The sequence below is a fragment of the Oxyura jamaicensis genome, chromosome 24, assembly GCF_011077185.1.
Source record: "Oxyura jamaicensis isolate SHBP4307 breed ruddy duck chromosome 24, BPBGC_Ojam_1.0, whole genome shotgun sequence".
In the NCBI taxonomy this organism is placed as follows: domain Eukaryota; kingdom Metazoa; phylum Chordata; class Aves; order Anseriformes; family Anatidae; genus Oxyura; species Oxyura jamaicensis.
Window position 1 is genome coordinate 1,315,938 of NC_048916.1, and position 25,275 is coordinate 1,341,212.

The 25,275-nt window shown below is 42.1% G+C and overlaps 1 protein-coding gene across 3 annotated transcripts; it reads left to right on the forward strand.

The window, feature by feature from the left end:
• The first annotated feature begins 359 nt into the window (after nucleotides 1-359).
• On the forward strand, nucleotides 360-20,994 carry KCNJ5 (potassium inwardly rectifying channel subfamily J member 5). Of its 3 annotated transcripts, none has more exons than XM_035346350.1 (3): nucleotides 360-840; nucleotides 8,882-9,828; nucleotides 14,791-15,054. In XM_035346350.1, exons 2-3 carry the CDS (start codon nucleotides 8,889-8,891, stop codon nucleotides 14,859-14,861), a joined length of 1,011 nt encoding a protein of 336 aa, XP_035202241.1. In that variant the 5' UTR covers nucleotides 360-840; nucleotides 8,882-8,888; the 3' UTR covers nucleotides 14,862-15,054. The 3 variants fall into 3 exon arrangements, with proteins under 3 accessions (XP_035202241.1, XP_035202242.1, XP_035202240.1); XM_035346351.1 differs by lacking the exon at nucleotides 14,791-15,054 and adding an exon at nucleotides 12,966-14,717 and having other exon boundaries at nucleotides 362-840; XM_035346349.1 differs by lacking the exon at nucleotides 14,791-15,054 and adding an exon at nucleotides 20,181-20,994 and having other exon boundaries at nucleotides 364-840.
• The last annotated feature ends 4,281 nt before the right edge of the window (nucleotides 20,995-25,275 follow it).

Below are 25,275 nucleotides of genomic sequence, written 5' to 3' on the forward strand. Positions count from 1 at the left end.
AGCCTGGATGAAAGGATTTCCACAGAGCTGATGAATGCATACACGTGTGCCTCCTGATAACTGTACAGCTCCTGCATTCTGTGTGTTTAGGCACTGCTTTCAGTTTGTGTGATTTCAAGCAAGAATGCAGTCCCCACCCCTTAACACACACACCCAAAAAAAAAAAAAAAAAAAAAAAAGAGAGAGAACCCAGGCAAGAGGAGAGCTGAGAAGCAGCCCTGGGAGGAAAAGTAAGCACACAGAGCGCGGGGGAGGTGGCAAGGAGGGCACAGACCATGTGGTGGCAGGGAGCACCGTCCCCTGCCTCTCCTCTCCCCCCTCCCCAGCCAGCCCTTGCTGTGCAAAGCAGCGCCTTAAACCCCTCCCCTCTGCTTTCACTCTGCCACCTTTCCCTTTCCTGCTCATTCAGAACAGATGATGCTCCCTCTCACATGCAGACCTCTCCTCTCCCTTCCCTCTGCCCCAGCCCTTTAACAAGCCGCACACCAGATATTCATCGGGATGGGAGAGAGCAGGGGCGAGGGAAGGTTGGCGTCTGACAGGCAGGAGTAGTGCTGCAGTGGTCTGGGGGTTTGGAGAACCCCTCCTCAGCTCTGACAGAGCGAGGGGAATCAGGAATACCTAGGGACAGGTGTGTGTGCCACGTAAATGTTTTGTAATAACAGGCAAAGGGAAGGAAGGAGGAGACAACCCAAGGAGCAGAAGACGACCCCAGCTTTCTGGTGATGGCATGGACCGGACACTTTTCCAGCAGCTGTTCTACCTACCTCTCGGTCCTGTCACCGTCCAGCATCCCCAAAGTGCCAAGGCACAAGACTGATGCAGAGCCACTCTTAGCAAGTAAGTTGCCTGATTTTGTTTGCTTTTCTAGTGTACTTGCTTTCATCTCTGGCTGGTAACGATCGATAACCAGGAGGAGGAGAAGTAGCTGAGGCATCAGATCGGCTGAGCACCGTGTTTCTGTGCCCGGCCCTGCCAGGGTGACAGCTAGAGATGTGTGTTGTCTAACTTGCTAGCTGCCAGGGAACTCTTTGGGAAGCCAGGGATTAGATGTTGATCTTGTACAAAGGCACTGTCAAATCCAGTGAAGGTGCTATTTAGGAAAAAACATTAAAAATAATGAACTTCTCAGATACCAGATTAGTGGAGGTCTCCGGAATACAATGGATAGGAAGAGGCTATCAGTGAGCAGTGCTGAGATGCATGGAGTGACTGTGTGTTCCTCACTTGGAGTCAAAGATTAAATTATTTTATATTTAGGATGCTTACTTGTCAGCTTAGGTTCAAGGAGCCTTTGTAGTGTAGTCTTCAGAGAGTGAATGTTCAGCCTTTGAGGGGGACACATAATTAAATGCATCGGGAACCCCAGGGACATTTCTGGCCCGTGAGGTGAAAACGTGATTCATTTTTGTACCAAGTCCTGCTGCATTGGGCAAATAGCACCCAGAAGGAGTTTCTTGGCTGCTGGTTGGGAGTAACAGGCTAACTTTTACAGCATCTCTGCCGTTTGGTTTTGTCCCGAGAGTTTCAGGAAACCAATCACGAATTGGCAGAAACTGTCCCTGTCCCAAAAAGCTTACCACCTGACTTCCTGGGGTTCTTTAATCAAGCAGTCAAGCAGGTTCTTCCTCCTGTACTTTTCCTTTGGAGCAGACAACTACCTTATAGTTGGGTGGCTTGGGGGGAAAAAAAACCTGACTTCTCTCACCAGTTTTCTGACCAGTCCAAGCAAGCCTTATCTTCTATAGCAGGTGTCTGGTTGTGTTTGTGCTGCGGGAGTTGTTTGACTTCTGGGGTCTGATTCTTTCCACCACTGTTTCTCCTTGGATGGAGATAAAGGATAGGGATCATTCTTGGTTTCCATTAGAGAAAATCCTTCATCTCTGGAAGGTTCCAGCCTGATCAGTTACAGACTCTGAAAAAGGCAAGCAGAGTTTTAGCATCAAGTTCTGAGACAAATCTCTGGACTTTTGTCACACGCTATTCAGTTAGCAGTAGGGAGAGGCTCTCAGACATCTGGGGTGAGCACTGGCACTTTACCAGCAGTATGGTCCTGGTAGGTCTCTTTGTCTCACTGTGACTTGTCTTCTCCTGCCTGCACAGTGGGTTCAATAGCACTGTTACACTTCTTGGGCAGAAGGAGCCTGTATTTGGTCAGTTCATCTTTGAGCTGCTTGGATGCAAGGTACTGCAGAAGTGTGAAGTGGTATTAACATAGTTCAATTTTATTTTATTTTTCAAGCCAGCTGCAGGATGATATAAAGACTCTCAGTTGCAATAAAGGTGCAATATTTAAATAATGAAGAACCAGAACATGAGTATGTCTGGGGACAAATTTCCTCATAGAATTGAGGTTCTGCTTACCCCAGTATTCAGTGTGCCATGTGTAAACAGCCAGTAGCAGGAGAAACAGGAGTGTCTTATCAGGACAAGAGTGGCTGTCTTTCTTTGTTCAGTTGTGTTTGTTGAAAGATAACAGTCACTTTTTCAATGACGCCATAAGGTCTCCCTAAAAATAGAGTCTGGGATGAAAGGACAGAGAGGCTGCAGAGTGCCTCAGGCAGAGTCACTTCCTTGGAGAAGGAGAGATCAAATTGGTTTATTTTCAGGATTTATTTGTTGGTAAAGAAAATATCGCTTGACTATTCAAAAATGATTAAGAGCACCAAAGAGCATGATGTGATTGCATCCTTTGTACATGGACTTTTCATGCTCAACTTCTATAACTCAAGGAAGTATAAAGCAATTGACTGCAGGTTACACTGGTTATATTCCATCCATGCATTAGCTCAAGTAGTAGGTACCCCTTATGTTGTGAAAACTCTGCTCTCTAGTCTTTGTTCTATAAGAAATTGTTGCAGCCTGTACACCGGGGTCATTACGATGTCTCATGAGTCATTTCCTAGTCCTCATCTTTTGTCTGAAAAAAACAATAACCAGCCTTCCATTCTCATGGCAATTTTATTCTTTCACTCTTTTCTGCATTAGTCTGAAGTTGAAATATTTAATGAATCTGCAAACTTGTGTTGTGTGGGGGATTTTTTTATACTATAATCAATACTGTGGGGAAAAATCTATTTGAAATCTGTAGCTACTCAAGAGAACATTGTAAGAATATATATATATATATATTTCTGGAACTCACTCCTCTGGTTTTGAAAAAGTTCACAGTAATGGCAGAAATAATATTTCGTGGCATTAGAAATAATCTGGCTAGGTTATTCATGCCAAAAGATTAGACTGTACAGGCTTTTCAGAGTAACATTTAGGCACACCGAAATGCAGGGCCTGCTGTTGGATTGGTGGAAGGCAAGAAGAGCAGTGCAGTGAATCCAGGCACTTGGTTAGGATTTTGGAAACTCTCGCTTCAATTCCCTGCCCTGCCACAGATTTTCCACGTGAGTGTGGGACAAGCAAGTGTCCCTGCGATTCGCTTCCTCATCTTGAAAAATGGGAACTAGAGCACTTCTGTAATGCACAGATCTTAAAAAATAATAAAAAAAATAAAGCATGTTACTTGTCTTGAACACTGTGAAACATTTGGATACTCTGGAAATGGGGGGGGCACCTCTCAACTGGCAGTGAAAGGGATGAGGAATATTAGAACTGTGATTATCCAGCATTACATGTGAGGATAGACTGGGAGGTAATGAGCAGCTAAAAGTAAATCACAAATGTCCACATGCTCTGTCCGTCTCCGTGTCACATTAACTTCCTACCCAGAGAGATTTTCTTAGAAAGAATGTTGTTTTGAAAGGCTGAACACCTTCTGTTTCAGTATTTCTGAGCCTAATGAACTCTAAGCAGACAGGCCGTCATTAGCTCAGCTCTGTAACAAGCACAAAGTCATCTCGCTTCCTTTGGTAGCTGCCTGGTTAATCATCACTCACCCATTTTTGTGTACTGGTGGGTGGGTGTCTCCTCAAGCCCCAGAGGAGCTCCACTGTGATACCGTGCCTGTCACCACGTTCGAAAAGCAGTGCTGCAACTTAATGAAAACTCGGAGGAAATGAAAGGCATCTCCCTACTTCAGCGCCGGGTGAGATTACACTTTAAAAAGCAATTACTTGGATGAGGGAGCTTTTGAACCACAGATCTCTTCTTATGCGCTCTCCTGAAGTGTTTTGCCTTGTTTTTGAATAGCATAACTCTTATGTCATTCCCCTCACCTGTGGATCCCCAAGCACTTTCCAAACAGTCAGCCTTCCTGGCCTCTGTAAGTCAGAAAGCTGAAAGGTGACATGGTTTGTACAAAATCTGCCTGCCTTTCTTTTTCTCATGTACACCTTGAAAGGTAATCTTGTGTTGGCATTGCTTACTGTGGAGTCTGTTGTATACACACAGTAAATAGAAGGATAGGAAAGATGCCTTTCTCAGGGAAGTCAGAGCCCATCTGTCAGTCAGCAGCTATCTAATAGCCGTCTACCTTCATTTGTGAAAGGCCATCTTTCCCTAGCATGTCCCGTTCCTCTGCCTTTCTATGGGCACTCACTGTTCAGCAGTCACTGCTTTTATTCTCCTTGGTGCTATTGCTTTAACATGCCGCGTTCCTCTACTGGCTTTCCCGTGGTGCTGGTGTCTGCCAATCACGCATTTCACTCCTGTTTTACAGCGTGACCCAAAGAGGTTGTGTGCCGCAGAGGAATCCAGGGACAGTGAGCTAGTCTGCCTTTCTGTGGTGTGTGCAAACAGGCAGCAAAAGAACCAGGTCGAGTTTTCCAGTAACGATCTGTTTAGCATTTACTGCTATATTGATTGCTTGTGTAGTAGTACAGGACTCTTCATCTTGGAAAGCAGGTGACAGAGTCGAGGAAAATCCTGACTTGAGGAGATGGGAGGGTTAATAAAAACAGTTGCTCATTTATTCTCATAATGTGAGAAAGCATGAGCATCAGGTTTGAAACAGAAAGAAGATTTTTTTTTGCACAAACTTAATGGCAAATTCATGTCTCCAAACTCCTCTTGCCTGACAGTTTAGACCTCTCCAGAAGTAAATCCTACCCACACTGAAACCTGCATTTACCTAAGTGAGACCAGCAGTTACCTAAATGGAAAAAGTCACCATGGTAAGCAGGGGAAAAAGGCTTCTCTTGTTGTACCTTCTGCAACATCTTCAGCAAATTTCTATCTTGAACACTTGGAGCTATCAGGAGGTACATCAGCGCTGCCAGGCAGGGCTTGTAGACAGCTTTGCAAAACAATGCCTTCAGAAGATATTTAGCTAACCCCAGCTTGACTCTGCGTTAGCGAAGCTAAGAGCCCTAAATGTCAATGACTGCCCCCGAGTCTGTCGTCTGGGCAAAAGCTGAGCCACAGCAAGTCTGATAAAAAGCCTCTTTGCAAGGTTGATAATGCAGTGACTCACATTTCCTTTTGCAGCTGCCTGTCCAAAAGGAAAGCAGCTCTGTACAAAAGTGACATTTTTATTATCCTGGCACCGTTTAACCAAAGATGGTAAATGCCAATGAAACAGGATGGTATGTGTGATTGTAAGAGGCAATTTCGTGTCACAGAGCTTTGTTGGATGGAGCAATGGTTTACAAACTGAAGTCTAAGTCTCTGTGAGATGCTTTCACATAATTATTATTATCCAGAAAATATGTGTATGCTTGGTAGTGGTGGCAGTATATTATACGGTAAAGGAGTAAACCAAATCTTTACATAGGTACAGTGCTTTTCTTTTGGTATCTTGCCATTTGTGATAAACTTTTCCATAGCGGTTAAGCCAAGAAGGGAATAATAGCAAATTTCCTAGAAGATTCTTGTGCATAGGATCTCACAGACTGTTTGTATCTGTATCACAGATTTTACAGTTGGGGAACTAAGGAAGATGGAGAGGCACTGATTTACCCAGAATTTGAGAAAAAAATATTGAAAGCATTTGGAACAGAAAGCTGGATAGTCTGTGATCTAGCATGTGCTCAAACTGCTAACCAATATTACTCCTTAAAAAAAAAAAAAAAGTCTAATGCAAAGTTTAATTATTTTCAATAACCACATACTGAGGTCATGTTCTCTCTGCGAAGGAAGAGTTTAAGATTAAATATTGGCAGAAGTTGTAATGCTACTGAAGCTGTCAGTAAAGTTCATTTAAAGCAGGAATTTTAAAGGAGCACTTGTAAGATGTTCCTAAAGATTTTCAGAAAGATTTCACTTGACCTATTGCTAAAGATCAGTAGCATTAGAAAAGTGGTGTTGCCAGTCCCTTGAGTGTTTTAGTTAAAGCATGTTTCCCTGCACTTTCATTAATGGACAGTCCCTCTAGCCAGCTTCACCAGAGTGATATTTCTAGAGATTTAGTCTTTTTGATTATTTTTATTCTGTTCTGATCTTTTTAATATGTTTCAAGATCCTTTTGGTCTCTTTGGTATGAATGTGAAACGTGGAACCTTACGCTGTAGATGAATGTCTTGAAATCGAGTGTTCTCTCTTACATACTGTTAGTGTAAGTGAAATTCAGCTTCATGCATAACTTCTATAACAAAATTTATTAACAAAATTATTTTTTAAAATTGAAAACATGCAGCATTTGCCTGTTTTTACATTTGTAGACACACATAGATTGATCAAAAGCCTGAGTCCAAATGGTGTAATATTAGATTCATCAAACAATGCAAAGATCAAAAGTAATATTGATAAGAAAGAAGCAAAGAGGTTCTCCTTTGTACCTCATTCTCTTGCAGTCAGTAGATGGGATGCTTTTTTCCCTATTAAAGAAAAAAACAGTGTGACTGTTCTGACTTGCACTTGACATATGCTTTCATGTGTTGTGACGTGAGAGCAAGTATAATTTGACATCATCAAGCAGCCACTTTGCATGCATGTAAATAGACACGCCATAAGGCAGCAGAGGGCCACACCAACAGTCAAGGAGATTTGAATTTGCAAGAAATGGCAGAAAACGGCTGAAGATACATCTGAATATACCATCAGCCATCTCTCAGGAGTCCTGTGTGAGAAAAAGAAGACAAAGACATAGAGGTAGGGATTAATATTCTGCCAAAATCCTTGATGATGCTGTTTGAGGAAGGGACCAGCACAGTCCTGGGGTTACCTATCCCATATCTGGGATCATAGGCAGTGGGAGCAGCAGCCCTGATTCCCCCTAGCTGACCATCCCAGAAACATTAATCCCTGCTGCTTCCTGTGACTGCACTGCCTCAGCCCTGGCAAACCCTTAAACCAGGCAAATTTGCCAGCACAAAGCAGCTTTGGGACTGTGCTCTGGACAGATGGCTGGGCTCCCTAGTGAATGGAGCCAGCGGGTATGGTTCCAGCAACAGGCTTTGGCTGCTTCATTGGAGTAATGATTGATGGTGACTTATACAAGGGCTACGAGTAATTCTTTGCTGTTAACCAGACTTGGCTACAGCATAATGGAAGTGGAAATTTGTTGCTTCATTTATTCATCCTGCCTCTGCTTCCTTCCCGCCCACCCTTTGTGCTTTTTAATACTGAAAAGATGAAGTTACTTTGATAGATCTTAAAATTGTCTTTCCCAAGATACTCTTAATTGTATCTCTACACCTTTTCTCATTCACAGACACATAAGAAGATTAAAGATAGAGGGAGCAGTAATAGATTTAGTTAGATTTTAATAGGATTTGCAGAGGACAATGCAGAGAATGAACGCCATAGAGAATATTGCTGCTCTATCTTTGATATCCCTAAGGCTTCCTAGGTAGTCTTTCACTGAGATTTTGTCTGTGTCCTGCATTCAGAGTGAAGACTCTCATTTTTCTGTAGAGCATGTGTGTTTTTTTTTCAGTAGTTTCAAATCATCTCAATAAATAGGTTGCTACATTATTACCTGCAAAAATCATTACACCATTCATTTTGTATTATTTATTTGTACCTTGTCGAGCATAGTGCTGCATGTGGACAGTGGGTTCTTAATAACTGTTGGGTTTCTGAAAGTGTCCAGTGCTTTTTCTAGTGTCAGATGAAGTAAAAGGGTTCTGATATATCTGATTACCGGTAGGCCTGGATTCATCAAGCCTGCAGAAATGTAGTTGAAGATGCTAAATTAAAAGGCTGTTTTACCTTTGGAACTCAGGCTCCCAGAATAATTTGTGGAGAGGGGTGAGTATATCCAGAAGGTGATTCAGCACACCTGAAATCTGAATTATCACTGGGGGTGTTTTCTATAGTGACTGTAAGGGAAACCTTCATGAATAATTTAGATTTGTCTGAGATTCAGGTAGGCAGTAGCATTCAGCATTTTATATTCACTTCTAAGTTTCTCTTGGTATGCACCCAAAAGGTAAGGCACCAAAAAGCTCCAGTCCCTTTTGAAAATACACATTGAAGCACCCTTACTTTGCTTCTAGTTGAGATCCCAGGAAAATTTCAGGTCTAAAAAAAAATCTGAGCACCACTGAAAAAAAAAGAAAAAAAAAAAAAGAAGAAAAAAAAAAAAAAAAGAAAAAAGAAAGAAAGAAAAAAAAAGGTTTACCTACTTTACCCAGACCATGCTCATAACCATATTTTCTGATGTTCCAGTAGTGCATTAAGCAAAGTGACTGGCAGCTGGTTCATGTTTAAAGAGACTGTATTATGAATCAGTATTTAACATCCAGTTCAATGCAGCATTATATTTAGCAAGTGGCTGTTGTGAGAGAAGTGCTGAAGCCTTTCAAAGTATTTCCCAGAACAATACAAGGAGGAATGACATGGCTCTAGCAAAAAGCTTTCCTAAGATAAAATCAGCCTGTAACCTGCCCTGTACCAACATGGGGCAAAGTTTTCAACGGAGCATTAATATTTGCAGTGTTTGTGGATCTGCTCTGTCATGTAATGGTTCACACAGAGTACAGTGAAATGGCTTTTGTCTCAGCTCTTTTCCTCCTATCTTAAACTTTACTTTTTTGTTCTCCCTCAGCCCAGCCATGGCCGGAGATTCTAGGATCTTCATGAACCAGGACATGGACATCGGAGTTGTATCCAGAGAGCCTAAGAAGATTCCCAAACAGGCTCGGGATGACGTCCCCATTGCCACTGACCGAACCCGCCTCATATCAGCAGAAGGTAAGAAGCCACGCCAGCGTTACATGGAGAAAAGTGGCAAGTGCAATGTACACCATGGAAATGTCCAAGAAACCTACCGATACCTTAGTGACCTCTTCACTACTCTGGTGGACCTCAAATGGCGTTTTAATCTTCTTGTCTTCACTATGGTCTATACCATCACTTGGTTGTTTTTTGGGTTCATATGGTGGCTCATTGCCTATATCCGGGGAGACCTGGACCATCTTGAAGATGAAAACTGGATCCCCTGTGTTGAAAATCTCAGTGGATTTGTTTCTGCATTTCTGTTTTCTATTGAGACTGAGACAACAATAGGGTATGGCTATAGGGTCATAACGGAGAAGTGCCCAGAGGGCATTGTACTGCTCCTGATCCAGGCTATTCTGGGCTCCATTGTCAATGCGTTCATGGTGGGATGCATGTTTGTCAAGATCAGCCAACCAAAGAAGAGAGCTGAAACCCTCATGTTTTCTAACAATGCGGTGATTTCCATGAGGGATGAGAAGCTCTGTCTCATGTTCCGTGTTGGAGACCTCCGCAATTCCCACATTGTCGAGGCTTCCATTAGAGCCAAACTGATTAAGTCCAAACAGACCAAAGAGGGAGAGTTCATCCCCTTGAACCAAACAGACATCAATGTGGGATTTGACACTGGAGACGACAGGTTGTTCCTGGTGTCACCTCTTATCATCTCACATGAAATCAACGAGAAAAGCCCCTTCTGGGAGATGTCTCGCACCCAACTGGAGAAGGAAGAATTTGAAATTGTGGTCATCCTGGAAGGAATGGTGGAAGCAACAGGTAAGCACTTGTCTAAATCAGTCACAATTTTGAGGGAGAAAAGGGAAAAATTGAGTGTACTTTGGCATTAAGATTTTGCTGTCAGTGTCACTGGGACTGAGAATATGTTGGGATTTATCCTTCTTTTGTGACTCATTCAGGTGGGATATAAGTCCTGGATTCATACAAAGGGATTACATGAAGATCTGTCCATAATCACTTAGGACTGATCCATGGGAAAGGAATGGACTGAAGCAACTTATGAGGTCTCTTATTTTCTGTGATCAAAATTCATGGTGCAAATCCTTTTTCATTTCTCCTCAGTATTAAAAATTAGCTGTAACTCTGATATTTTAGGTACTGCTGTGGTGTTGCTATTTAATGGAGACTATGAGGAAGTGCCCAAGTATTACTATATCCCATAAAACAGCATGTGCTGAAACTGAATGACTTGCACATGATGTAAGACATAGATTTTCAAAAAGCTCAGAGAAGAAAAATACAGAAAATGCTTTTGTGACTCTAGGAATGCAGCAGCTGTTTAACAGCATAAAACAATCCTGTGTAACGGGTAGATTAGGAGACATACTCGGCTGGTTCCCAGTTTCCTCCTATGGGTGTATTTGTGGCAGGCAATGAAAGGAGTCTGCATCTGTATATAATAAATCTGGAAAAGTTTTGTGCCTCAGCTTTTCAAGGAATGTAAAAGGGAAGTGACAATGTGCTTCTCAAGATGAGTGAACGGATGGCCACAAAGGTCCCCAGGCTCCTTTCCACAGTTGGGATGCCGTGTATCTCCTGGGTATCTGGCTAGAGAGGAAGATGCTTTTACTCAGGCGTCTCACCTAACAGAATACGGCACCATGGGGTCATTTGACCACGTGGAGCTAATTCATTTATGCTACGCACTGAGGAGGAGCCAACAGGCAGCAAGTGCATTTAAGCAGCCTGAGATGCTGGTGCTCCCTTCAGGTGGGTTTTCTCAGCCTGAGGTTGGCAGTGTGCCTCGGTCAAATCAGGGTCTTTGAGGGAAATGGGACTACAGGCAGCAGGAGGAGAGAGTTACTATCTAGAGATGTAGGAACCTAGAAGGACTCAAGGATGCGAAAATGTTTTTGTAAGTAGTTTTTCCCTTTGGTGTTTAAGGACTCTAGTTGTGAGACAGCTCTGTGAACCCAAGGATTTTTCTGGTGGGGTTGGGTGTCCATCTTGTTGAAGCTTAGGCTCTCTCTTAAACACTTGCAAGGGGTTTCTGCTTGATATTAGTCCTTGGTGGCAGCAGCATCCTGACTTACAGATTCTGGGCCCTTGCTTACCGTTAATATTGTCCCTTTCTTGTGGCTTGTCCTTGTTAAGTCTCATAACAGCCAAACATAAGGGGAAATAGTCTCAAATCCCTGCACTCCAGACCTTCCCACTTGAAGACTAGAGATCTAATTCAGTTTTCCAGTATTTCCCTCTAGTCATTAGGTGAATAGCAATAGCTGAGTTTTTCAAACAGCTAATGGGTGGTTACGTATAGATTACACTGCACTTAGGTTGGAGTACTGTATTGTACGAGTGGAATTCATGTGGCATTGCTAGGCAAATATTCTTTCCCAGCAGAATATTGTAGAAATGTGGCAAAAGAAGGGGTGGGTGGAAAAGAATATCAAAGGGGAGGATTTGTAATGGAAGCTTATTTTGTAGCCTAAACAATTACCAGAAACTAGAACCTCATAATCCGAGCGTGGAATGCAGTTCCTTGCACGTCCAAAGCCTCTTTCCTCTCCGCACAGTGACACTATCAAATTCTGTTTGAACAGCTACTGCACTGCCATCCTCTTATGAAAGCTCAGCCCCTGCTAGATATGTGTGAGAGGAAGTCATTATCAATAACAACCTCAAAATTAAAAGCATGGCATAGGAATAATACTGCTTTACAAATGGGCTCCTCTCCCAGACGGATTGTACAGGCCAGTGTGTAATGATATTAAGGAGCATACATCTGTGGAAATGATTTGTTCTGGTCTCAGAAGGCAGGCTGTGAAACTTCAAAAATGGAGCTAGAAGAGCCAGTTTGCATTGAACTTAGAGCAGAGCAGACCTCAGATGCTGCTGTTATCAGACTCAGAGGCTGAGATGATTTTCTGAATGACACATGGTAGCCAGGCGAGTGATATTTTGCCACAACAAAAGTGGCTTGCAGAAGTTTCTGCTTTCCTGCTTTGTCCTCACACTTCATAATATTGATAAGCCCATTCAGGGGTCTTTAATCCCTACCTCTGTACTTTAACCTTTGCTCCCAGCAAATTCTTTCGGTTCTTTCCTCCCTGTCACACTGTTCAAGCCCTGTCTGCTTTCAGGAATGGTATAATTTACTTGCAGTGTGACTTCTATTAAATCATGACTCTATGACAACCTAGTCAGGTTCAGGACAGTATGAAAATACAACAGGCCATTTGTTCCCTTAGAAACCCCTATGAAAAAATCAGCAGCCATGGTCGCAGCATGCAGGGGTATAACTGGTCAGCATATATAGCACGAGAGGGAAGCAAGTCCTGTGTGCTCTCCCAGAGGCAGCTCAGCTCTGTAGTTGTTGGCAGGAGGAAAAATTAATGGAAACTTACCCAGTCTTTGCAGACAGCAACAAATCATACCCTGAACAGATCCTGCACTGGTGGGGAAAAGAGCTATATTTTTCATAAGGTTTTTGGAAACCAGGTCAGACCTGACTACGCTTTGGTGATTGTCAACATATAAATAACTGAAGAAATTTTAAGCATAATTTCTGAGTAGAAGTGTGAATACTATTCACTGAAACATTTGGGACAGCAATTTTATAACCATTTCCAGTAGTTTTAACCAACCACACGCATTACAAATGAAATGCATTGTCCTCCTCTCAAACACGTAACTCTTCTCACTGACGTTTAATTTCTATCCAGTGAAAGGCAAAGATGGTAAATAGTTTCAAATAAGAAGTGTAGAAGAAATTCTAATGAGTTGAAACACTGTGAGTCACTGTTTGTGTTTTTTTGTTTGTTTTTACAAAATGAAACATGATTTAAAACAAAGTTTTTATTTCAAGTTGACTTGAATTTCTAAAATGCTTCAAGTTGTTTGTTTTAACAAAGACAAACATTGTGGTTTAAGACAATATTTTTGTTTTCCAGCAGACTGGAATTTTTTTAAAGGGTAACTAACAACAAACTGAAGAACACCAACACACAAGAAACACATCAGCCAGCCTAAAATGCAGTGTTTCTATTTTCCTGAAGAAGAAAATAACCATTTTATTAGTCAAGTGAGAGCTCTCCAGGGACCCACAACAATTTTACTTCCTAAACCACGAAGCCGGCTGCAGCAGAAAGCCCACTGGCAGGGGTGTTTCCAATCAATATTTTAGTATGGTTGTGGCACTGTGACTTGACAACAGGTTAAAAACACCAAAGGGAGACTAAGTTTCTGGGCAGATCCGCGGTAATCATTGCTGAGTGAAATAACCACTGTAAAGGCAAAATCAATATAGATGACAAGTGTTCTGACTTCCAGTGCTGCTTCGTGGGCATCTTGAAAGCAGCAGCATCACTCACAGCGCTTACTTAATGAATTGGTCACAGAGATTACTTGAGGGAATTAATTCTCTTGTGCCATATCTTAAAGGGACACTTGTCGAGATCAGCTGGCCCAAATTTGATCTACAATAAAAGGAAAGAAACTGAAGGTGAAAAATCTGTTTGCTAAGTGAATACATTTTTTCTTGCCACTGTGGAAAGCAGAAAGGCAGTGAAAACAAAAATCAGAGCCCTCCCGTCGACAGAGCAAGGCTAGGCTGTTGTTGGGCCAAGCTCTTACCCTTACCCTCCTGATGCCCAGTTCAACTTATTATATCAAACCAGGCTGCCAAAATGCAGAAAAGCAGTGGAGATTTGCACACCTACATGTGCTCACATAGTAAGCTGGGTTAGGTGGTAAAGAAATGGCTGACTCAGTTAAAGAACATTGGAGGCTCCTTTTTTTTTTTTTTTTTCCCCTCACTGTTGTTCCATGTGATGAAGCAGTCTACATAGACTTTCTGGTAAATAATTTGAAGGCACTCTCTTCCCTTCCAACTTTCCCCTTTTGCTGCTATTTACTGACAATTAACCAAAACCTAACCTAGCAGTAGCTGTCTTGCTATCCTCATTCTGAATCTACACTGCCCAGTGTTGCGATTGTCTGGGCAGAGATACTGGTGCCCTTTATATCATCCTTGGTCCTCAGTGGTTTTCTCTGCCTCTTTTTCCAGCCTATATTAAATAACCCACAGGAGACAGTCCAAAGGCCTGATTAGTCTGGTGGCTAAACAAAGTTTTAATGAACTCTTAAGAAAGGATTGGTATGTACGCTTCTGGCTTACCGTGGTTTCATGATTGCAAGCGGTTTACTCCAAGTCAGGATCCTGCATCTCCATTCCTCATCCTCTCCCTGTGAGAATGTAACCCTTTTGCACCTCAAATTATCCATCTTTACAGAAGATACAGTAAAATTTTGTGGTTGCAAATAAAAAAAAAAGTCATAGTCACAACATAAGAAATCCTGAAATTAGTCATGATTTTCTTGGGAGAACAAAGGAAGTTAATTAATGAGTGGATTTTTCATGCATTCATCATCTGGTTTGGGTTGTCTTGTTTTGCTTTGCATTTTGCATATAAATAAGTTTTCTGCACGAAGGACCTTGCAGAACTGTCACAGAAACTGCCTATATAATTAAAGGGAAGAGCTAGACACCTCCAGTCATTCTTTTCACAAACTGAGTTGTCTTCCAGAGGTGGATGGTGGCAGGCTAGTCATCTTAGGTGCCTCTGCAGTCCCTATAAATACCTTTGTGAGGGGCCTGAACTTACACAGTGTGAGCCTCAGGTTCTGCCTGGTAGAGACATGGCAATTGAACCCAAGATTTTTAAATCTTAAGGTCCTTACTTTTTTTTTTTTTTTTCTTTTTTTTTTTTTTTTTTTCAGTGCCTGGGAAATTTTACATTCCTGGAGAGCATTCAGAAAAATTAAAATCCTATTACTCTCCTCTGGCATAAAAATAAAAGTGAATCAAGGGCAGACTCTTCTTGTAAAAAAGACAAGCATAAATAATTGGAGGATCATGCTCCTACCTTCTAAAATTCCTTTTGAAGTTGGAGGAATTTTGACTTTTTGGAGGTTAGAGTGTTCTTTTGTCTGATTAATGCAAAGGGACTTATAAATTTTATAACTATCCAAACGCTGGTGCTAATCTAAAGGCATGTATTGCTTAATTAGAGTGATATAATTAAATTTTTTATAACTACTGCTTGCCATCAGTCTGTTACTATACCTCTGAGTCCATCAGTTCTTCCTCTGTACTTTTGCAGTGTAGGTGGAGCTCAACTCAAGGAGCAGAGCATATTTTATGCAGCTTTAGTGTACCTGGTACAGGGGAAAACATCACCCTGCATACAATAGCGTATAAAATCAAGGACATAGAAGTGAAATCACTTGAAGCAATATCTGTGTCTAAACTGCAGGGAGAGCCCAGCAAATATGGCAAACATACAGTCAGCATCCACATGACGTGCTGCCAGCAGATAATCACTGAGCTCTGTGGCATTTAAATGAGGAGAGTTAATTTTAGGCTGATGAAAAATGTTGTCTTGACAGCCCCAGGGGTTGGGATATCTCTACCCACTGAGAAAGTCCAGGCTGTAACAGTACTGAAAGATTCAGCTATGCTGCTGATGTGATCGGATTGAAGCCTGTGGCGATTTCTTGAGTCTTGGTCATGTTTGTGGCCTTCCTGCCCTTGCCCTCTCCTGTAAAACTGCCAAGAAGGGTACTGGCTGTGCTGGTACCTTAAAAAATGTGCATCTTCCAACAGTCGGAGAGAGACTGAGGGCTTGTCTCCAGATAACTAAACAGCTGCAAGATGCAGTTAGATTTGGCCTATGATAATGAAGTTTGATTTAACTGGTAACCTAAGGGTACGCAAGGCCTGGAAATCGGGAGCAATCTCCTGCAGAATTTCCCCTTTCCTTAGCAGTATGGAAGAGCCAGAAGCGTCTGCTCCAGTTGCATAATCAGTGGCACTGCAAGCAGTAAAACGTTCTGAAATCTGCAACTCCCATTGAGTACATTGCAGAAAAAAAATAGGCTCCTTACTGAGTGAGCCATCAAATAACTGCTTTTTATCAGCATGTATTAACATTCTTTTGTCTTTGATAAAATGTAAGCTGCTTGATCCCAACTGATTTTGATGACAGAAAAGTGCCTTTTTGGTAGAGTTCCCTGACACCTATTTTACCCACTAATCTTTCCCCACTGACTCTCTGTTCTTGAATGTAATGGAACACCTGGTTTAATACACGTAGCAATATATTTTGCATCTTTTCATCTTCTGGAAACCAGAAACAAGAAGTTTAAAAAGGCATCTACAGCTGCCTTAAACAGGAACATGTACAAACTCTGTTATTGAGTCTGTGATGTAGTGACCCCAGCCAACGGACCAAAAATCCGCTTCTTAGTGTTCTGCTATAATGAAATTATCATTAAAACTCTATGAATTGTTTATTGCAGAACCCAAAACCAGGAGACAGTCCTCTGGTCTCCAGCTTTCTAAAAGCCTTGGAACTGGTTCCAGCTTTATTGAAAACTTGATGCATCTGCTTATAACTTTGGGCTTTTTTTTTTCTGGTTTCAATTAAAATTGATTTTTTTTTTTTTCAACTGAAAGCAAAGCTATGAATTTATGAGATGAAAAAGCTGTAGCTAAAACTTGCAAGTTGAAGATTTTACATATTTTACATGTTATACAATTGACAGTTTGTACAAATTTATGTTAAGAATACTTTTTAATTTTTAAACCAGATCATTTAGGAGAAAATTAAACTTTTAATAGTCCCACTGTCTGGAAAAATCAATATGCTTGACAAATAAAAATCTTGGTGACTTTTATTTGGAAATAAGATTTGAAACACATCTGCTTGTACTGACAAAGGGAAATGAAGTTATTATTTTGGTGTGAAGCATATTTAAATGAAAGGACCAAGTCACTAAATACCACTTACTTCCTTTTCTGTAACTATATCAAATATCCACGCTGCTTAAACCCCAAACATGTAGTTATATCTATTTTAAGAAAAGGACTAGCAGCATTTGTCAAGACCAAAAATGTTACGATTATTTTGGCAAGAAATTTGAGGAGCTTGAAATCTCCCCCATCTTCTTGCCTATGCGCTCTGAGATGTCAGTGCTTGGGGCAGGGCTGGGCAGGACAGCGCTCCTGCGCTGCAGGAGAACAGCAGTGGCAAGGTTGGTGGGGTTCTCGATGGATGTCAGCGTACGCCCCGACAATTCACTACACCTAAGATGTCCCGTGGACTTGGATAGGCAAGGCTTGTGAAATGAAACCGCTTATTTGTGTGGAGACCCCAGAGCAATGTCTGAAAGATGTGAGTTTGGTGAATTACTCTGCCCCAGTGCAAGCCAAAACTTTGATGTTCAGCGCACGTTGTATGCAAGTTGAAAGTGGCTGCATCCATGTGCTGTTAATAAAAGTAAGGTTTATTGTTTCCACACCTCCTCTGTCATCTTTTTGCAGTTATAGAGGCAATAATTAGCCAGGGACATTACAGATGCATTAATTAACCAGGCTGGAGAGTACAGGGCAGCCTGCAAAGCAGGCTCTTAATGGAATTTGAAGCAGAGACAATGCTGTTGTTTACTGGGTAATGTAGGAGTTGCCAAGCAGTATGTCCCCACGCAATTAAAATACCACTGCACATGTGCTAAGAAGGAATATTTGAATGGGATTATGAAGCAATTACAAGTTGTCTTATTGTGCTGGCTCTGTGTACCCCTGGGGTTACAGAAAGCAGCTCCTGCAGGAAGCTGGCAGCGTGCAGTATTTGGTTGATGAAAGCTTTCTATTGTTCCTTCCTTAATTGAATACTTACAGCAGGAGATAACTGTGATTGTGTCTCTGGAGTTCAGGTTCACTGTCAGGTGCTGCCCCCAGCGAAGGAGCTATTTCAGGCCATCATTACAAGGCAGGAGTTCCCCTTGGGTGCCTCAGGCCTCCACGTTTAGCAGGGACACCCCATATTGGCCCTGGGGTCCACAACACAATACCTTCAGGCAGCACCTGGAAAGCCACGGTACGAATCAACCTGTTCACTTGCAGGACCTAATCCCATGAGTAGGAGCAGCCTCCCCTCCTGCTCTCATCTCTGGGCTTTGAAATTGCTCAGAGCTTGGAGGAAGCACCTGAAGGCCTTTGTGAATTTTGGTACCAAACCAGCTGTTCTAAAGGGAAAAGGGCTAGTTTATTTTAATTGTCTCCCTAACATACGTGCACCTGTTACTGGTCATCCAGCATGAAATTAGCCCTGCAGCCCTGCATTGTTGACCCTTTAAACAGTCTGTGACAAAAGCTTTTGCACTTGGGGGTGAATGGTACCATAAGCATCAGTGACACAGGTCTGAGAAAAAACATAAAGTTGGCAGGACTCCGCAAGCTGCCTGCATGTTGAGCTGCTCTTTACAAGCTGATAGAAGGGAGTGAAGATTAAACTGTCTCCACCTCAAGGACTGAGGAGCCCAGGGCAGGTGATGCTGCACGTAGTAGCGTCACCTGAAGCACATAATCAGGAGTGATCTCCAGACAGATTTTTACTCCTAAAGCGAAGTCTGAGTTTTCTGAAAAGGTTCTGAAAAGTAGAGTTTCTGCTTAAGGTAAAAACACTTGGGGTAATTTTCCTCTTCCATTATTGTATTTTTCATGCAGCCTCTGCATTTCCTGGTTCCTGCTGGTCCAGGAAGCAGACATGCTACAACACTATGACTAACTCTGTACTTGTTGTTCCTGCCCAGAAGCAAGTACTCCTGCAGCTCTCCTTGGGAGAAAAAAATTGGCTTTTCTGTCTGAGAAATTTCCAGTTCTGTTTTGCTAAGTGTTGCCTGTGTCATCATCCCTCTTTTCCCCTTTCAAGAACCAAAAGGAACTATACGTTCCTGTCCTGGTAGTTTTAAGCTAAGGAAAGCAATAAAAGACAGGTAAAACCATCAGGGTAACTTGCTTGTGTGGGTGTCTTTTAATGAACTATAGCAATGATGACAGGGGAAAAACAAACAAAAACACTCTTCAAGGGTGCCTTTTTTAAAAAAAGAAAAGGTTTCTGATTATTCTGAGTTTTCAGACACTTAGTCAGGTTCACATGGTGAGAATACACATTATCTTTCCTGAAGCATCTGACACTGATATTTTTCCCCTGTGCATTGTTTTAGATTTCTATTTGTGTACCCTGGGCTGTGGGAGGTAGACTTGGAAGTATTGGTTAGGAACTGGGTTAAGTGCATATTTTGAATGTGTTCCAAGCAGGCCTATCTCTCACCCTCCAAAAGAGAGCAGCGGGAGAACTTTGTGAAGTCAGGTTTTCTAAATCTCACCAAAATTAAGTCCATAAATCTAACATGTTTAGGACGAGCAGAAGACAAATATTTGGAAGAGAAGTCAACCCTGACTTCTCAATCAGCAGGTGACTCCAAAGGAAGTCATTTGCAGTTTTGCCAAGGCTGAATGCTTACACCTGTTCTGCAAAGCTTCTCTTCTAAATTTATCAAAGTACATAAAAAAACACTGATCCTTGGAAGAAGAAGCTGGACAAAATCCATTTCATGTTGCCCATTGTTCATTCAATATCAAATCCATTAATACATTGATTTCAATATGCTCATGAGCTTGACTGTGTTATGTTGTGGATTTGGGGTCAGCAAACCTGATACAGTTGGATGGAACCCTCCGAAGGTATTTATAAGCCAGCGTGCCATATAAATCACTAGGAGCTGGGGCCTTCTCCACCTTTCAGGCTGTATCACTTGTCTTAACTTGAGTGCAGGAGGGAATAGCTGGTAGGGCTGTAGCTCAAGTGGGACAGTGTCAGACCCAGCGGGAGTGCAGGCAGCTAGGTGCTTTGGCAGTGCTTTGTTCTACTGTGTGAGTCAGGATTTGAGGTGCATTGGCAGGGTCGTATGTCATTTTAACACATGGTTCACCAGAAGTGCTGCTAGTAGCAGCCGCACAAGCAAGCAGCATCTCAGCAGAGCAATGTGAGGACAGAGAGGAGCTGCTTAGAGATACCAGACTTCAAACCCTTAAGTGCAGGGTTTAGGATACAATCTGAAGATGCGACGAATCCACCCCTTTTCCTTTGAGGGCTCAGCTTTTTTGTGATAGAGCCTTTTGTGAGACTTACTAAGCAAAGGTTTTTTCTATGTCCCAGATAAATCAGGTATGGAGATAACATGAAAGTGCTTTTAAATGAAGGAAGTGGTTGGGTGAGCATGTAAGGAAGCTTTGCATTTAACATCCCTCTCTTTCCATCTAGGGATGACTTGCCAGGCTCGCAGCTCCTACATGGACACTGAGGTGCTGTGGGGACATCGCTTCACTCCTGTCCTCACCCTGGAGAAGGATTTTTATGAAGTTGACTACAACAGCTTCCATAGCACTTATGAGACCAACACTCCTGTGTGCTGTGCCAAAGAGCTGGCTGAGTCTCGCCGGGAAGGCCAGCTCCTCAGCCACCTCTCCAGTGCCACCCTCCTGAGCGGGGGCAGAGAAGCAGAGACAGCAAGAAGGGAAGAAGAGGAAGAGGAAGAAGACCGGGAGCCTGCAGGAATGAATGGAGCCAACGGGACAGCAGGAGAGGTGAAAGAAGATCTGCCTGTATAACACAAGAACTGCTGGACAGTAGATAACCACATACACTTACTGGGAGACTGTGGCCCAGCAAGTCAGGAACTGGCTGGGAGTCAGGGACCTGAGATTTGTGTCCAGATCTCTACTGCCTGCCTGTTCCCGGCAAGTCACTGCACAGCACTGTGCCTCAGTTTCCCTCCTCTTTTACCTGTATAGTGAGGTTCTGAGCTTTGCACTCTTTCGCAAAGTATTTTGATCTCTATGGACAAGGCTCACTAAATACAATCATGATTAAAATTGAAATTCCCACCACTGACTGTTACAACAGACATTCATTGGACGTTCAAAACTTATCCCCCCCTCACAAGGGTATTAAAAAAGTAAAACTCTAGAATCTCCCATCTCAGTATGAAGAATGTGATTTCATACCTTCACTTAACTTGTGAGTCAATGTGTTGTAGACATTGTTACTGCTTAATTAAAAGAAGATGAAAAAAAAACTCTCTGGTATGTAATGGAGTGTTTTGTTTTCACCTTTTTTACAACTAGAGTTTAGTTTAGTTAGTTTAGAGTTTTCCACCAAAATCACAGTTATTGTCGTTTATTTCCTGCAAAATGTGGGACATTAACAGGATAGTCGTCCCTGTAAACTTTTAGCATGTTTATCCAATGGTTTTGACTATCCCAAACTGAAGTGCCATCTTTGTGCACTCTTTTCATGGAATCTCTGATACATTTCATAGGCTGTCCATGATCAGAGAAAGGTTAGATCTTCCTCCAGTAAAGTTTTTGTTTTGCTTTGGTTTGGTTTTCCCCAGTCTTGGGTGTCCCATTTCCAATTGATTTAAAACAAAACATGTAGCCATCTGGGAGCTTGAAATGATCTGGAATTTCACAGAGAGTCCCTGGAGTAGGTAGACTGGGTAAGTGACAGTTTGCAAAATTGTCTGCTCTTCCATAAAATACATACTTAAAATAAGGGTTTAGATGATGTTCTTATAGCTAATGGGAACATGCACTGACATGACTGAAGCCATCTGGCCACACTAGTGCAAGCATGCTGGTTGGCATTTGGCCCTGCAACATTCACTTTTTGTGAGCTGGAAGACACAGTAGTGCAGAACAGGATTAACATGACTGAAGTTCTGTTCTGTAGGTTGTACTAAATGAGCTGGTGCGTTGTTTCTGCTGGGTGGCAGCTCTAATGCAGATACGTCTGATTATTTGCACAGGTTTCCTTCCTATAAATATGTCTGAAACAGGATCAGCTCCCCATGTCCTGTCAATGGCAAGCAATAACATCTCAGTGGGTCTAATTCTAACCTGCCACTAACTTCTGCAAGTGTTTCAGACACGATTTGTCCTGCAGGTCAATTAAGATTGCTATTCCTGTGAAGAACCAAATTAAGTTAGCAATTTTGGTCTTTACAAGAGATAGGAATAAAACCATAGCTCCACAAAGAAGAATTTACATCCAGAAAAGGGATTTTGCCTGTTAGGTGGGAAAATTGCTGGAAATCTGACGGCATGGGAAAAAAATAGCCTTACTAGAGAAAATCTTTTGTTACCCCTCAAAATCTATTAGAAAATTAAGATTCCTGTGATATTAATTCTTTATTAAAATGGAACTTTATTTCTTGAAGAAAGTATACTATGCAAGCATTACATTGCATGTAAGTACTGTATGTATAACCATGAAATAAATACACATCTTAGTAGGGATGGACTGAACAGCATGCTAGGATTTTTTTCTCTTGATATTTGAAGATGATGAAAAATTGGCAATAGAAAACTATTCAGGACTAATAGAATGGTGCTATTGACATGTAAACAAAGAGGAAAATAATATCTATAGTGGTCAGTGGTAGTATTTTTAAGAGACCTGTTAGGAGACATGTTAGGAACGCTTGTTGGTGCATATCAAGTATTAGGAGCAGAATAATTGCTGAATAGTGTGGAGTTGGGAGGAGGTATGCACATCTGTTACAATGCATGGGATTAAGGCAAGAAGTGTATTGCTCTCCTTTTGAGCAAAGTGCTTATGCAGCTGTGTACTCTGTCGGCTTCCATGGACTACTTATGTGTTTGAAATTTGCACATATTCCTGAGTACCTTGCTGAATACATGCTTCAAACAGTGTCAGTATGAGCAATAGCAAATAACTTCCCGGAGTGCTGGAGAACAGGCGAAACATCCTCCTGTGGTTTTTTAATAAGCTGAGCAGATCTGGAGGAGGATCTCCTCGGGAGCTGAATGCACCTTGTATTTGATACATAAAAGGTGGGGAACCGTACTTTCAGGTTGCGTGGCAGTCAGTTACGTGGGTTTTGGTGATGCAGTCAAGTCGTACCCCTCACAAAACATTTCAGGCGGGCCTCACGATTGTCCTATGTATGTTCTCCTTCTCCTGAAATGCTTCCCAACAAGAGATTTACTTCATTCAGTGTGTGGAACTGTTCTGAAAGTAAAAGGGTGCCCCTTGTCCTTCCAGGAATGTCATCTCTGAAATGTGTATCAGTTTCCCTGCCCTTCCCTAAGCACGTGTAGGACAATAAACCACGGGAATAAAGCATGGCAAACCTACTTGTTGCTGTGATGAAGATTTCAATACAGGTCTGTATCTGTTATGTGAGTCGAAATAGCTCACATGGATGTATCCACCCACATAAATAACCAATATATACTGTACACTCATCAGCCTCTGTACTTTCAGAAATATTAATAACTAATACTCCACAAGAAACATTTATAGCCTGTAAACACACTATTCATCCACAAATAACCATTCACATTTATATAATGCACGCAGTAAACAAGCTAAAAATACATATTCAGAACGTTGAATAATTATATCTGCCTTATAAATGTATCAGTGATAAGCAGAATTTACAACAGTAGCCATCCACAATAGCATACACTTGTAGAGGTCTGTATACATAACACAGCTAGCGCTCCTGCCACACACACGACAGGAGCTGTCCCTATTGTGTGTGTACACAAAGCGTACACAGTTATTCACAAACACCCACCCCCACACAAATGTGCATACCTGAATCCTGTGTATTAGAACACCGCCTGAGGACTCTATTATTCCTCCTGCGTACAGGTGCCTTCGTACAGACGGAAACGTACACGCCGTCTCTCCAGCAGGCAAACCTACGTGCTCAAACGCTTTGCCATCGTACAGCTAAATACTGCACTGCGCAGCACAAACACCCCATGCAACCCTCAGCAGCACGAAAGTAATTTGATTCCAGGTATACATTTCTGTCCTGCAATCATTAATGAGAGTTTCTGAGCACACAAAAGCTATATTTCTTGTTCTTTATTTTTCTTCTTGTGGCAGAATAGTTGGGGGACACCTTTCTAATGCAGGAGAGTTAATGAGCTGTGAATGGAGGCAGGAAGGGAGAATTGCTTACAGTAAAAGCTATGTCAGCCTGGTTTTGTTTGAGGGTTTGGGGATTGGAGTGGGAGGGAGGCCTGCAATCCAAGACATTTTATTGTACCAGCTGCTCTCCCGGGCCCTGTTTTTTAACTGCTCTGTTCTTGTGCGTTGTTACCAATGCTTATATATAGCCCGGCTGACCTGTATTGCTCATACACTTTTTTTCCCTGTATGATTTTCCATACTTATGCTCATTAAGACTATTAGTTTTGACTAAACTACATTTCTTAGATTGAGCTGAAGGTATCTAGAGACGAAAAATACAGCTCTTTCCTTGGTATGTGATTCCAGGGGATAATCAACACCACTGTTAGAAATGTACCTTTATTTTTCATTTGAGCTTGCCTGGCTTTAATTTTCAGTCATTTCAAGAACTGTCAATCATCTTTAGGCTTAGATTTACCCCTTTCATTGTTTTCTCTAATTTGTTGTTATGGATATATTACCATTACAAGTAGCGAATCTTGAAGTGGAGATAAGAGGGAATGTTATTTATGCTCAAGTAATTAATGCCCTGTCATAAGCTCCACACATTGCCAGCCATATCCGCTGCGATACAGGAGGGCGTGTTGCCAGAATGTGTTAAGCAGCAGTTGGGGGGATGATGGAGAGGATACTTAATGAAGTTACAGGGAAACTAGGCAAGCTTTAAGTCCATGCATAAAAGTGGCAACATTTCAGGGCCAGGGAAACAGCAATAACTACTGAAAGTCTGATTCTGATATTTTCACTGACGCCGGTCAGGACTTCATTTCCAGGGATGCCTGGTCATTTGCATAGGTGTGAGAAGCAGAAGAATCTAGCTGTTGGCACTTTGTTACACGGAGAAGTCAAGGACAAATTCTGATCTCATTTAGGCTAGGGAAATGGGAAGGCACTCCAGTGGAGCCCAGTGGGTCCCTCTGCTTTGCCAACATCTAGCAGACCAGAACTCAGCCTTTGAGTACTAGTGATTGTGCTTTCAGGGAATGGAGGGGAGGGTTGCATTTTCAGACTTTATTGTGCATAAGAAAATGCATATGGAAGTGGTTTGTGTTGAACAGCTGGTGCTGGTGGAATTGCTTTTGCTGAAAAGCAAAGCCTAATTCTGCAGTTTTGCTGGAAGAGGTTCGTTATCTGCATTACAGGACTGTCAAGGCATCCTGATTAAGCTCGAATGAGGTAGCACAAACATGCAACTAGTTTCCCAAGGAACATGAAATCTAACTGAAGTCACACTGAAGTCTGAGTTTCACATGTTGACAGGAGCAACTAGAGCAACTTCAGTGATGCCACTGGTTAGCAAGCACTGAAGGCCACTTGTGTAGGCAAATAAAAAATGTAGCTCTGTGTG

What these genes read in the sequence shown, in the direction of transcription:
- KCNJ5 (XM_035346349.1), top strand. Translation starts at nt 8,889, where the DNA reads ATGGCCGGAGATTCTAGGATCTTCATGAACCAGGACATGGACATCGGA. An exon ending in AGGAATGGTGGAAGCAACAG is followed by an intron (nt 9,829 to 20,180) that starts GTAAGCACTTGT and finishes CTTTCCATCTAG; the next exon opens with GGATGACTTGCCAGGCTCGC.